Here is a 15674-nt window from a genome sequence, read left to right as displayed (position 1 = left end):
TTGTATTAGAGAGTGATACACAAGCTCTTGGTTGTCGATGTTGTTGTTATAGAAAAATATAAACAAAATGTATGTGTTGGTGCAACCTTTTATGGAAGGAGCGTATGTATTGTGCCATTAAGATTATGATGGATTCACAGAGGAGGTGGAGAGCGCGGGCAGATGCGGCCGCCAACACCTTACTGTAAGCCCAATCACCTCACCAAATTTAGATACACAATTTCCTTATATAGAATAACTTTCATTAGTTACTGATTTTATCCTCTCCTTAATGATACTAGAAATTGTTTAGTAGGCCTAAATAACAATTCATCATAAAAACATATTCGGCCTATCCCATATGTGTGTCTGTTATACAGAAATGTTTTACCGATAAGAAAATAAAATTTATTAAAAACAGAATACTTTATGCATTTATTAAATATTATCACACAATTAATTAGGATAAAATTGAAACCGTTAGAATTTATACATTTTTCCAAAAACCACCAAACTTCAGATATAAAGAATAAAGCTACAAATAATTAAAGGCCTATTCACAATATTATAATTCGGGTTCTCTCATAGTTGTTAAAAACAAAAACACGATTTTTGAGAATTACCGTACGCGCTGCTGTTTTCCCATTGGTTTACACTATAACGTACGCAAGGATGTAAGCCGAAGTATTGTGACTAATCACAGGCGACGGATCATTCAAACTGTCGCTTGTGATTGGTCAAATCTCTTGCGTAGAACGTTCTTGCGTTGCATCTTATGAGAACCAATCATTATAAAGAAACAGCAAAAATGGAAAAGTGTCGTCACAAATTCTAGATGTTACGTCACAATCTAGATTCACATTTTTATGGAGATTAATATCTGTTTTTGTCGGTCATGTGTTAGTTAATAAAGTTAATGTACTATCTTCTTTTATGCTAGTTGTACTTTGAAGATTGCGTGAGAGACCTAGATTATTATTTATTGACGAATGCACTGAATCCATTAAAATCATATAAAAACAAGGTTTGGTTTCATGAAGAGACATTTCTGGGGGAAAATATGTAATTGAAATTGCTGCTGCATAAACGATTCACAGCCAGTCAGATAAAACCCATGATTCTTAATGGGTCTCATAATAATTGATGCCCATGTAATGACTTAACGTTATATCAAGTATGTAGGCCTTCAACAATAACATATCAATTATCTTTTCACTTATGGAGATACAAAAAAAAAAAAAAAAGCTAAATAAAACGTGACAATTGTAGAAAGTGGTACCCTTTAGATATTTGACAACAAACGCTTGTCTCTTTATTACGCGGTGATGTATACATAATTAAATCGTAATAGTGTTATATGGAATGTTGTAATTTATATGAAGTATTCCTTTCATGATACATGTACAAAGGTTACTCGTCTTTCTCTGAACTAAGGGTTTTGCACGCCTGTTCGGCGCCGGAAAATGAAATCGAATGTTTCATTTTCACGCGTCTATGTGAAAACGAAACATTCATGTTCGATTTGTCTGCGGCGGACCACCGGAACCATGCTGGACCAGTAGATTCTATAAACATTTTCTTTCTGGTTTTTCTAAAAAAAAATACGACGTACTCTGTGAGGGATTAAGCTTACTTTACTTTAAGTTATGCTTTAGTTAATTCCACATCGAAAGTTAGTTATTTTGGCCACTTTGACGGTGAAAGTAAGAAACAAGGAGCGAACAATATTTGCCGAAATATTATTAATTTCTTTCCGATTAACAATTTTTATCCAACCGAACCATTCCCGTGTGTGTTTAGTTACGAATGAACCAAATTTCTACATACAGTAGTTCCTACAAAAATGGACAAGGAGCCACATTTCAATTGTCGATCAAGTCAGATTTCGATATCCAACAAAGGAATCATTGTTGCGAAATGTTGTCTGTAGGTCGAGTCATGTTGTCCGTAGGTCGAGTCATGTTGTCTGTAGGTCGAGTCATGTTCAATCACCCTGCAACGTAACACATTCAGACAGATAAAAGTGACGAAACAAATAAAATACAACGCGTTGTCGTCAATTAGAGAAGCTACTGCAGTTTCCAATATTGAAATGATTGATGTTATTGCGCAGTATTTGTGGACAATATGTCTGAATTTTCTATAGGATTATTTATATCATCTTGTTAGTCGTCTGAAGAATTTAATGATGTTTTAAGGCATGTCCAGAACATACCGACTATTGTCCATGTATGTGATAGGACAGTTTGAATGCTTAAGTGGTCATTCTGTTATAGTTAGTGTCATGTTTAACATGAGTTTAACGTGAGTGCGTGTGCTAACTTGTACAATATTTGCACGGTTATTACTCGGAAAGATGTAATAAAGAACAATGACTAAGTCTACTTAAGGATGTTAACATGTTGATTGTTTTCCCATAAAATTGGGCTTGAAACAGACTTTATTAAAAATTTCAAAAGGATTTGATTTCTTGAATTTAAATTAATTATTAAAAACAAAAAAATTTAGTAATAAACTTAGCTTTTGTAAACATAAACAGTTTGAAACTAATCACAACTTTTATAAAATTGTTTACAGCGTCAATAGATAGTAATGGTTGGTTCCATCTAGGAGGAACGCGCAACGCGAAAAATAATTTGACCAATTAGAAGCAAATGTTAGTATGTCCGTCGGTTGTGATTGGCCAAACGTCTAGTTTGAACAAATCTTTTTTATTAAATTATACCGGTACATCATTGACGCAAAGACATACACAACTTATGCGAAGTATGTACACAATGTTTTCTACGTATACTGTACTTATTTTTATTTGTCATAAATTTAGATTTCAACACAATATTAAAATATATATAATGTTTTCTACGTTTTACCATACTTATACCAATAGGATTATCAACACTTGTACGCGTGCATTAAACTTGTGTATCTATTGATGTCAATGACGAACCACTAGCCATTATTCATTATATAAATTACAGTTAAAGTGACAATCAATAACAGTCATTGGTTTTTAATCCATTTTTTTAGATGTTCTATTCATCTTAGTCTGTCGGTCCTACGCTGACCAACTGTATTTCAATATTGAAAGAATTACTTTCATTTTGCGACAGTTGCAAGAAAGCAGCTTTAATCTGTTTGAATACTCGACTGGAAATGTAACGTTTCACACCAAATAACTGTTTGTTGTATATGCTAACTAAAATATATATTGATAACATTCAGTGACACCACAATAACACGCGCGTTCAAATTATGGTATCCTAAATAGCTTTTTGTCTGTTTTAACATTTTGCGCGAATGAGACAAGTTGTATTTCAATCTTCCTTATATGGTTACATTTTTAATGTTATGTTAAGGTAAAAAAAATGACTTCTACTTCATGATAACATAGTTAGATTTAGTTTGATAATGTTCTTGCTCAGTCCGAACCATTTATAAGACTAAGTACATTTACTGAAAAGCATCATTGTCCCTGCGGCGGCGTCGGCATATGAACTTCGCTGCAGCACTCATGATCGCACCCTAATGATAGACCGGCAACGTTTAATAATTTTAATAAAGCTATGTCTACACACTATTAAATTAGTTAGACAAACAAGTGTGATGTGCCTAAATATGTTAGAGATTATGCCCAATATGATATCATCGTGTACATATGGGCACATCACATTTTCTTGTCACATGAAGTTTGATATAGTGTAGTGTAGACTAACTTAGAATAACTTGTAATTTAAACCACATAATATCATGTTTACCGCCAAATTAATTGTTTGTAAACGTTTAATTGATTTTATTGTAAGGCTATACAATACATTAGGCCAATAATTGAGATGCTCTTCAACATTATTTTCCATTATACTTTGTAAACGGTTTGTTTTAAGTTACAAGCTACGCATAGAAATGTTTCAACTGAAATGTTATATCATGTAACACAAGTTCTAGTTAGACAATAGAAGATTGAAGTATACCTTATTATAGTGTATTTTTTAAATTTATAAATGAGAACCAACCAATGAATCACTATTCTATCGTTGTATATATCGAGGCCTATCTGATAATCATTATTGTAGGCCTAAACCCGGACTGTGAAACACTGTCAACAGCATGTTTCTCACCGCCGAGAAATTCCTCTTGATTTGGTTTTACTGACGTGTTTGGAAGTCATGGTGCATGCACACCACAAAACGCGGTTTGAGCGAAATCTGTTGATTTTTGGTGTACAATAATAATATGAAACCCAACATTCCAAAATCGGTTGATACCTACAAACAGCCACACTTCCCTCGATCAAAAACATTATTCGTCGCCAAAAAAAAGTAGTCATGCACATTACAGATATAGTGCCAATAATCAAAATAGCTTCTATTTCTAAGAACTTCAGAAAATAGCGTAAAGTATCTAAGTAATTATTTAACAGATCAAAGTGTGTACAACAACAAACTAGACAAGAAAAGATGGATGTCCTATCACGCATTATTAAAATCGATCTGATTACGTTCTATTTTAAAGTAAATTAAGCAGTATTAATCTATTTTTTGTGTGTAACAAATACATTTATTTATAGAGCTTATTTTAGACAAAACGTTGTGAGATGTGACGTATCTAGGACTAAAAGTTTAACATCGACTGGAGTGAAGACACTGCCGTCTGATGCAGACTATATGTAAGTAATTGGTGAAGACACAGCGAGAATCGCTCTCTTCCAAATTAACTAGATAGTTCAACATTGTGTCTAGTGTAATATTTCCCATGTACTATATACAATTACACTAGACCTACATAATAAATGATTTTCAATGAAGAATAACTTGTACGGATTGATCAGAATTATCAACGTCAATGTGTTGTCTCTTTTCTTAGTGCCGTCACCGACGATAACAAATTATTACGTCACGTTAGTGCCATAAAGGTGGCTGCATATCGGCTTCTTTGGCCTCTTATACATTGTACCCCTTGTTCACTTTTTACCTTTTTTTAAAAATTCATTTGATTAATGATAATAATCTAAGTGAAGCATTTTATGACGTACGGTATATAATTTATCTTTAGCTTTGAAGACAAAACCTTGTAATTATAAAGCACGTTATAGTATCAAACCGCTGATTAGAAAATACCTGTAACACAGTATAGTTTAATAAGCAGAACAATGGAATGCATTTTAACGTACAACTTAGAGCAACAATACAATGCGTTTGTTAGTGAAAGCAAACCTATTAAAACTATCGTGAAGAAAACGTGTATTCGTTCATGATTACTCATGATAAATGAGAGAACTAATGACGATCTTTGCGTGCCATATCCGATTGCTTTATTCTGTAAAGGTTTAATGAGTCTGATAACGAAGCTAAGAAGAGGACTTTTTCTAAAATACACGACTAGTAGAGATGGTATATCCTCGGCTATAAATCACGTTGTAACAATAATATCGTATAACCTTACAAGCACGTTGCAATATACTTAGATCATTTTCCAATCTGATATTTAACGTTTTTCCTAAGGCCAGATCTTCTAATGTAGTAAAAAAAAAACCGGCGCTGATAGTCCTACTTTACATCATCCATAAAAATGGAACTTTTCTATAATCAAATCATTAGTCTGTATTGTTGTTCAGAACCTGTGTATTTGGTCAATCAAAATAATTTTGAAACATTTTTTGGGGCTATATTTGTACTTTTACGATCATAAAATTTCCAATCCAAAAGAAAGATAAATGGAATGTGCCGAAATTTTAGAAAATGTCAGGTATATTGGTTAGATCTGTATTTTAATTTTGTCGCTTTTTTTCCTTTATGATGCTAATGTTACCCTCCAGTATTTTATTAGCAATAATGATATATAAACCTCTAAAATTACCTAGAAACCCAGAAACTTATAACAGACGATGAGGGTATTTCTTTTAACTTTGTTGAATTTTGTAAACAGTAATTTTAAGGATCACATAATTTATTTCACTATCTAAAAAGTATTTAAGAAGAAAAATAAAAACACAAATAGAAATAAAAAAAAAGATACATATGAAGATGGAAAAGAAGAAATAAAATAATAAGAAAAGAATTGGAAAGGAAGTAACAGGAAGCTAGATGAAATATGACAAAGAGGAAAAAGTAGAAGATAAATTAAAAAGAAAAGAAAAAGTCAGAAGATGGAAAGTAAGAAGAAAAAACATAAAAGAATAGAAATTAAAGGAAATAGAAGAGGAATTAACTGGAATAAAAATGGCAAAAAGAAGAAAAACATGGAAGATAATTTAAAAAGTAAAGGCAGAAGATGAAGAAAAATAAGATAAAAAAAATAAACAAAAAAAAGAAAAAAAAAATGCAGAAGTAACAGAGATATAAAATTAAGGAAGTGTAGCTTAAAAATGTAAAACGAAAGAATATATCCAGAAAAAGATTTAAAAAAAACAGAGTTGAAGCAGAACCTTTTGACGGAGTTGAGGTCTCGGGCATTATTGCACAGTTTCATGTTTAGTATTTAAGAAGCAGTCTTTGTTTACGAAATTTCCTTTTTTCGGTTATGAATTTACTTGTTTACTTGTATCTTTTCTGTTTGCCTCGTGAGATGAATGGCGTACGTGTGGAAACAAGTGTCTAACTGTCAGGCGCCATATAACTGGTAAGAAATTAATTGCAATATACTTAATTACTATGAAATGTAATGTTCTTACGGACTACACGTTGGTAGATCAGTAATGTTCTTACGGACTACACGTTGGTAGATCCCTAAAAAGAGTGGGCCTCCTGCAGGATATTATCGAGTTAGATAAAAAAATATGTTGAAATTAGTTTGTGTTTTTATATTTTTCGCCAATCAAAACATTAGGCTTATTTATAATAGTATATAATAGTTTCATTAAAATAAATGATACTTTTAAAATCTTTTAATTTATTTTTGCAGAAAATTGAGCAGACATAAAGGATATAGATTGCAATGTCAACGAACTATCAACCGATCTAACAACTCAACTTATTACGAAAGCGTTGATTATCCCAATCCATGCAAATCCACGCAAATACTCATTTACTTTCAACACTATTAATTGCAAAATCATTAACTGTGACGAAAGAATCATTTTGTAAACTCTAACATTTTTACTATAAACAAAAACATTTTATGAAGACATAAAAAAGTGATAATTTAGCAGAGGGGTGATGATTGATGATACAACAACCGGAAGTGACGTCATTAAATGCATGCGGAAAAACTTGAGGTTTTAACTGTTGCAACGTGGTTTTTTAATTTACGGCACTGGCGCGTATAAAACGTCGTTTGAAACTTTCATTTCATCAATCGAACATAGAGCACGAACAGACTATTGCACGAGGAAAACGTTATTGCTTGTATCCCGTCATCTTTGGTTGAACACAGTGTCCAGTTTCGAATTTTATAGTATGGCAAAATCTGCCGTCTTCGCTATTTTCATTTTTGTCGGTTGTTTTTCAATAATTAGCTCAGCAAGTCTCAGACGAAGACGAAGTACAGATGAAACAAATGTAAGTTGGAATTATGTGATTTATATCAATTTCGTATTTTATAAATCAAATATAAATTTGTAAAATTTAAAATGTTACCCCGCATTCGGTTCACGTGCTTTAATCTTCACACAGAATGGTTATATCAATTTATTTAACATTCAGGTAACACTCGTCTTTCAGATGAAACATTAAGATGTGTAACATTATACACTCACAGCAGTTGTATTGTAAAGATTGGTGCTTACCACGTGATCTTCATGAGACCACCGTTGCTAGGGGCCAAATCGTACATTTATTTAGATTTAAAAAAAAAAATATAAAATTAGTGCTAGCTCTGCGACTTTAATACTCAATTCCAATGTAAACACGCAGTTGGATGATATTGTTTTCAGTATATATTCTGTACACACTAATAGCCTTAATTTACCGTATACGGTAAGCATTGTTTCTAAAATTGTATGGCTTGTTTTTTTCAGTAATACCTGGCTGTCACATTCACGTAAGATAGCTCTATTCTAAGTTGAAAAAGCCATAAAAAATTGTTTCTTAAATTCATTTCGTTTGGATTTATTTTATAATGCACTAGGCCTATTTTCTAAATTGAAATAAAAAATTCAATTCACAAAATTAAAACCTAAAACGTGATTATTATTATTCAACCAATGTCTTGCCTGTGTCTGAAGGTTTAAGCACATGCTTAAATAGAAAAATAAATTAAAATGTTTTACAATACATACTATCGTAAAATACTGTAAGTGAACCTGTAAAACACAATATGTTAAATGACACAACTAAGTATATCAATAAACAACATTTGTATGTGAAAAGAGGTCATAAAGACGAGTAACAAAATAGTAACGGTACAACCAACTTTGCTCTTAACATTTTCTGTACCACAAATAGTGGATAAAGAAATATTTTCTAAAACGCATTCGTCTTCACTAGGTTTCATGCTTTACGCTCGGCGCGCACATTAAAAGACGCACAATCGCAATTGCGTCTAGTTTGAACAGCCTTTAGCTGTAAAATAGACCCGATAAAAAATTGTAGAAATGATTAATATTAGATGTTTATGCATCAATGCGATTTCTAGAAAGCATTTGGAAGATAACAATTAACAGATTAAGTAAATGTCTTCGGGTTGTTAAAGTGTTTTTTGAAATAATTGTAATAAACAGTAACGAAACAAAAATGTTTTGCTTTTAACATGATTGAATGAAATCATCTTAGAATGATTTATGCACACCTCAAAACAACACTTACGCTGATTTGATGCTATTATAATTGCCCGTTGATAACTAGGTTCAATTGCTTTTAGTCCGTAAATATGCCTACGAACTTATCGAGTAGTCTAACGTTTGTCAGTTACATTACAACTACACGTTGTGTTTTGACATGTGCGTACAATTTCTGTTATGAAGAGTTCGCGCGCGTTGTTTCTTTAATGATTTTACATTACAAGTACACGTTATGCTTAGACATGCGCGTACAATTTATGTTCTGAATGAGTACGCGCGCGTTGTTTCCTTGATAGGCATGTAAATAAACTGAATTAGCCTTCACACTGTATTTTAATCGATAACATTTCAAACCTTCTAATTTTAGTATTTCTTGTATTTCTTGTTTGTATACGCGTAAACCAATCAATGACCGACAGTGACTTTGACGTGTGAACTAAACTTAAGTTATTTTTTGTTGCAAATGAAATGTTAATTGTAATTTATACTAGTTAGAAGTTAGCGTTGTATAAAAGTCGCGTTATTATTATTATTATTCTCGTAAAGATCAGAGCGATTTGAGTGTTTGTTGAAAAAAAGGAAAACAAATAATGTGACCAACTAATAATAACATCGGATTCAAACCGCGTTTTCTGAGACTGAACAAGTTTAAGTGTACTAAGTTACAGGCTGTGGATTAGAATGGAACCGATTGAAACTGGCCTTATAAAAGGAAAATTATAAAAAGGAATCATAAATATATAAGCAACTCTTTTAAATTATCAGCAACTGCTAAGGTGTATTCGGCTATGCACTATTTACAAGATCACAAAGGGCAAAAGACCACGTTTTAAACAATTAAACATGTATAATGTAAACATACAATTGACGGTTTTCATTTAAAAACACAAAATGTGAATAAATAGTAATTATAAATAAGTATTGAAGTGATTCATAGCGACAAGATAATATGCGCAAGTTTTCAAAAATCCTTTGAAGAAGAAATTAAGTCAGTGGTACATCAATGAAAGACGTGTACAGCTTATTAATAAATGACTTAGTATTGTCTTTGTTCATTATAATTCTAACTGAAATTGATATTTGCAATTTATATTAAACCTCAAAGTCGCCAATGTTGTAGAGGCTGAAGCAAGCAACTTAATGCTAGTAGTTAGTTTCAGATCAGTCGCATATTATTTGATTGTTACCTACTTGTTCCTGCTTTTACGTGTTGTGATGTAATCTTTTATTGGATGTAACATCAGAGTTCCAAGCGCAGTAAATAAAGTCCAAATGCCCACCTCTTACAATTACGTTTTAACTTTTCTCTATCTGAGGTAAATGTTTAAATCAAGCAAATCTAAATTGATAGAATGCCTTTTTTAAATAAATGTTACAACAAAATGTTTATATTGCTTTCTATCAACCCGATATCGTATAACAGTTACGGTATAGGTAGACTACTGTATACGTCCAAACGACAAACCGGATCCGGTTGGTATTTATATAGATATATACACTGTATAGGCATATGAACGATTTTTTTTTCAGTTAACGGTCAAAAGAAGCATTTAACGTCCGTTGACCTACTGTAATATACAGTAGTATGTTTATATATCCTACAGTAGCATTATAACATGGATTCGACGTCTCGAACATCTCTATAAAAATGAAAGTATAGTCATACTGACATTAGTGTAACACGAAATTGACTCAATCTATAGCTCTGTCTGTTGTAATCTAAGAAAACACATAACGATGGCATTCATAAGATAGAGAATTAATGAAAAACACTGTCCCGATTACGTTCGAGTTGAGAAGTTTTACAGTTGTTAAGCTGTTGTAAATATCTCTTAATCAATCATGATCAGGTGATAAGCACGAAGTTTCAACTAAAACAATCAAGAAGCTCAGCAGACAGTTATAAGCACTAATGTACAGCACCGAATGTTGATACAACTGGAGTGATAGTGGCCCGGTCTCATCAGAAACATTCTAGGCCTAGGGCGATTCGTTTCAATCAATTCTTATAGTTATCCGTCAAGTTAGAGTTTGAAATAGAAGCGAAATACACAACTTCGAGGCAATATTTTATGTATTAAAACATTTTTTATACTTCTAAAATGTTTTTCTCTGAAAACTACATCAAATAACATCATAATTATCATTATTAACCCTTTTGTAAAGTTGTTTTATTTCGCGCCTCATAACTAATATACTTAAAAGGTATAGATTAAGGAAATCTCTTAATTTTAGTTGTTACTATACTCCGTGATTTCTTTAACAATACTGGCGCCTTAAATTACCAACAATGATTTGTAATAGGTTATACAGAATCCCGATGTTACACATTTAGTGTTACAAATTTTGATTAAACCGCCTAACAGTCTCGTTTTACGTAAAACCTGGTGAAGATAGTTGAATTAGTTAACGGTCGGTAACCTAAACTCTACTAAAGTTTTTAAATAATTATTTCGTACATTTGTTAGCACTTGTCTTTCATAAAATAAAACAACAAATAGCTCTAATAAATGTTTTGTACAATATTGTAAGCAATAACCTAAATAATACAATTATTTTCACTCGTTGAAAGGTTAAATTAAGATTGAACTCGACTACCAATCTTACTTTTACTATTTACCCAAAATACTCACAGATACCGGTATAGGGAGACTTACGTGTTAATAAAGCCCAAAAAATATTTATACCGTATAGCCTACCGTATTTATAATTATTGTGCACACAAAACAGATTTGTGAGCACCGCGATTGAAAATGAATTAGGTTGATTTAATTGTATCTTTCAGGCATCACGTGCTATGTTAGAACTATTTCAAAGATATGATGATACCATTGCACCAAATGGAGTAGGAGGGGGACTTTCAAACGATGGATTAAACCCAGCACTACCCGCCTCAGACGACCGTTACCTCTTGGAATATTTGTTATCACGAGGAGCAACCGGTAACAACTCTGAAGATAGATTTCAATCACGGACAAGAAAAGGTAAATATAAGCACAAGCGTAATTCCACTCTTCCTTGAGTGAAATACACTGTGTCACTCTTCCTAATACACTATTTCACTCTTCCTTCAAGAGTGCAATCGTTCAACGTTTCAATCTTCTTGGTTGATGTAAGAGTTAAAATACAAGTGAAGTTTCAATACACTTTCACTCTTCCTTTGAGTGAAATTACAAGTTTCACTCTTTTAGGTGCATGTAAAAGTTGAAATACAATCTTGATACAGACTGAACTTTCAATACAATTTTACTCTTCCGTGAGTGAAATTGTAATTTCATTCTTCCTTTTAATTCGATCCAAAAAAATAAATTACAACTTTTTCTTGATGTAGAAAAGAGTGACATTTTCAAGAGTTTTCTGTAGAATTCCACTCTTTCGTGATACAGAAAAGAGTAAAATTACAATTTACTAAGAAATTACTCGCTGTAGCTTTAGTTGGTTACGTATCCGCTGTCTAGAACATAGTAGAACTCCTCTATTCTTAATTACACTAGTAACTTATGTGTATAAAAGTGAAGAGAGAAGATAATTCTTCGTTCTTAGATATTATTTTTTTCGACTGATGAATGTGGCAAAGGATTTGATGAAAATATGGCTACTTTAGAATAGATTATTTTATCAGATTACTTAATCAATTATGAATTGAATTTAAATCAATAATTTAATTTTACATTCAACACAAACAAAATATTGAAATAAATACTTGTGGATATGAGTTAGAACCGCTAATACAAATAATCTGTTCTTGAGTTTGTCCACGTTTGCGTGTTATGTTTTATGTAATTCTTCACCAAAGGTTTTTATCAATCTCTTCGGACTTCTTTGTATATATAGGCCAACTGTCACGTAACATAAACATTTATTTTAATTCGAAGTATGCCAAATAAAAGTCTTTGTTTCTTAATATTTACTTACAGTACACATTGTAACCAAAGTACGTCATGAGAGCTACATTTTTCTGCACATTCTATGCAAGTTTTTTTCGAAATAAATTGAAACCATTTTTTTAAAATTGTTGTGGACAGTGTTACCATCATACGCACTGACCGATGAAGCCTAGTATAATTTGTGACGTAGATCATATCTGCTTTTCTTGCGATCACGTCGCACTCGGCCCTCTGGCGTTTTATGATTTCTGCTTTTTATCAAAATGATGGATACATCTTACAATTTAAGACAGCACGTGACTTATTATAACCTGTAAATATGATGTATTATATATTACTATGATTAATAATTTTGAATTTTGATAATCAAACATAAAAAACCCTCAAGTTGGTCTTTTGTTTAATTCGATTCATTGCTTTTAGGCTTTTATGAAATGTAGGCCTATTATACAACTTATTTTGTTGATCGAAATACCGATTATGTTACAAAATTTCTATTCCTAGAAGAAAGTTTATTAATTGGGCTCTTGTTGTAGAGAAATCCTATCCTAGTTTTGTTCGTAAAGTTAGAATTAGAAGTTTGTTATTCGCTCCAAGAAAACAACAAGTTAACGCATGCGCGCAAAAGCTTTTTGTTCATCAAGTAATTGTTTTCAACTCGTGCGTCAATTGTTTCTTATTTGACACGTGATCTTTTGTATAACAACAACTTGAAATGTAGCCACCTATTATCTGTATGTATCACCTATTGATGTCGACGTAAGAGACAATTTACTTTACGCCAATGTGTTTATAAACTACATAAATTAATTACGTTAAGTTACACTCGTTATTGTGCTTGACACATCAACTGCTCATTGCATCCACTTCACGTATGTTTTAACGCGATAATCTTGTATTTAAAATGAGTACACTTTAATGTATTGTGTGCCTAAAGTGATTTTTAAATGGACTTAATATCGGCGTGATAATTAAGCCATTGTGTAAGAAATTTCACAGAGTAGTAAGTAACTGTGCTTAAAGATCAGTTTCACTGCTGAAAGAAAGTGGCAATTTGACTATCAAATTGAAATTCAAACAAAAAATCGTGCTGCATTGTGCACTTAATCACGTTTTTGCGTAGTTGTTTCAAAATAGTCTGCTGAAACTGCGCGTCGCCAGTTATTGGCGCCATCAATGTGCGCGCCAACAACACGCGCTAAAGCAATTTTGGAGATTAAGTAAGATAACTTAAAACCTGACATGTCGTTTTTAATTGTTTCTTAATAACTCTTGTTATTTTTTTTCGACAGGTTGCAAAAGTTCTTGGAAACTGTTGTGTTGATGATGTCATAAATTGCAAATGTCTAATAAATCTGAGCAGATGTTTCTTTGTTAAAATACTTGGTGGAAAACTACTTTAGGCCTGTGAATATTTTGTTTAAAACAGCGCAGTTTAACATTAACAGAACTTTGTATTGACAATTTTCAATTGTTTTGAATGATAAAATTATGATCTTGTTGAAAGGGTTTAAATCTGAATTAATAATAAATACGTTGGTTTGTCGTTTTTTTCTTTTTAAACCAGGGTCGTTGTACGCGCACGCGGCGCAAGATACGCGGACACGTTGGTGGCGCTATTTCAGCAATAAAGGCGATAATTAAAAGGTTCTGGATGTACTTTATAAATTCAACAGTAAGATGAACTTTTGCACTGACCTAGTAATATTTATAGGAAGTGTGTTTACGCTCATAAAACTGAAAACTAGATTTATGGCCGATGATATGTTTACAGTTATCTAAATTACGCTGTATTTACGGAAAGGTTCCGTGATAGGAAAACCGGATACTCATATTAAGACAGAGCCGTAAAGTTAGGTACATATCTTGTTGACATTACTCATCTGTCCACCTAGTCATCGCTAACAGTCTGTATTCAAACCTTTAAAGGTAAAACACATCACTTTATTTCGCCATTCGACACGCGTGTAGTATTTATGTTACTCGCGATAGTCCGTATTTTAATGTATGAAAGTGAATTCAACATTCACTCGAAAGGTACACGCGAGTATATCGTATAGCTATGATTGCAAAACACAAGTTTGTTTTGTTCATTGACAGCAGCACTGTCAACAACACTAAATATATAGCTTAAACAACATTTTATAAATAATTTAGTTTTAATATAAAAAAAAACTGAACTCTGTATCTCGCTTATATCATTTATAAACCTATATGACGGTGGTGGAATGATTTGGTATTAAACATTTCTTAGTTCTCAATAATTAAAATAAACACTTGTACGTTTGAGTGGCGGTACATTTAAGCATATTCAGTGACTATCAAGTCTGTACTTAACTCGTAATGAAATGTTGATAATTATATGTTATATATTTGTAATAGTATTTATTACATTAGCTTATCTATGTCAATAAAACGTTGAAAATAATAAATAATTTACTTCATACAATTTTACTGTTTTATTTCTTACGTCTTTTATTTTAATATTTGTTAAAAAAATATTATATTTATTAATGGATGACGTTGTTGTTATCGACGCTCTAAAGCTCTGTCCACACTATCAAACTCTATGTGACAAAAACACGTGATTTTTTTATTTTGATAAATATTGTTCAATACAGATTCGTATTCTTTAGTTTTCTGTAGATTTCTATACCGTAATTGGTACCATTTTTTGCCTAAATATGTAAAAATAAATTTCAAGTGTGATCGACTAAATCTCACATTTAAAAACCTTCATAACAATGATGGGGCTATAACGGACCCGTTTCTCTACCAATTTTAAAAACAACATAATCAGAAAAAAAGGTGTACGGTTAAAATGTATTTGCCTTATATAAGAGCCCGAGAAGAGAGGAAGAGAACTCGGGTAAAAGATCTCCACAATAGATTTATAGAATAATCTACGAAAACGGGAGTAAATAAGGGCAGTCTGGGTGTAAACATTTTCTTAATGTTTATAATAGAAAAAAGTGCGGATATGAATTTTAACTTAAATCAAAATTGCTAAATGAGTTGCCATGAGTTGTCGCGAATGGACTCCGTTCGTTCGTACTCTGACAACAAATTTTAAACGCCAGCGGCCTGAAATAATT

At 32.0% G+C, this 15674-nt stretch overlaps 1 protein-coding gene across 1 annotated transcript; it reads left to right on the top strand.

Moving 5' to 3' along the window:
• Positions 1-7250: 7250 nt before the first annotated feature.
• Positions 7251-14714, top strand: LOC140043325 (uncharacterized). Its single transcript, XM_072087827.1, has 3 exons — positions 7251-7472; positions 11478-11676; positions 13872-14714. The coding sequence occupies exons 1-3, from the start codon at positions 7371-7373 to the stop codon at positions 13901-13903; spliced, it is 333 nt and encodes a 110-aa protein (XP_071943928.1). The 5' UTR covers positions 7251-7370; the 3' UTR covers positions 13904-14714.
• Positions 14715-15674: the final 960 nt, after the last annotated feature.

Source organism: Antedon mediterranea, chromosome 3 (assembly GCF_964355755.1).
Source record: "Antedon mediterranea chromosome 3, ecAntMedi1.1, whole genome shotgun sequence".
NCBI classification, from domain to species: Eukaryota; Metazoa; Echinodermata; class Crinoidea; order Comatulida; family Antedonidae; genus Antedon; species Antedon mediterranea.
This window is presented reverse-complemented; position numbering and strand designations above follow the sequence as displayed.

Coding starts and splice junctions, on each gene's coding strand:
- LOC140043325 (XM_072087827.1), top strand. CDS start 7,371: ATGGCAAAATCTGCCGTCTTCGCTATTTTCATTTTTGTCGGTTGTTTT. Junction 7,473..11,477: donor GAAGTACAGATGAAACAAAT/GTAAGTTGGAAT, acceptor TGTATCTTTCAG/GCATCACGTGCTATGTTAGA. Junction 11,677..13,871: donor TCAATCACGGACAAGAAAAG/GTAAATATAAGC, acceptor TTTTTTCGACAG/GTTGCAAAAGTTCTTGGAAA.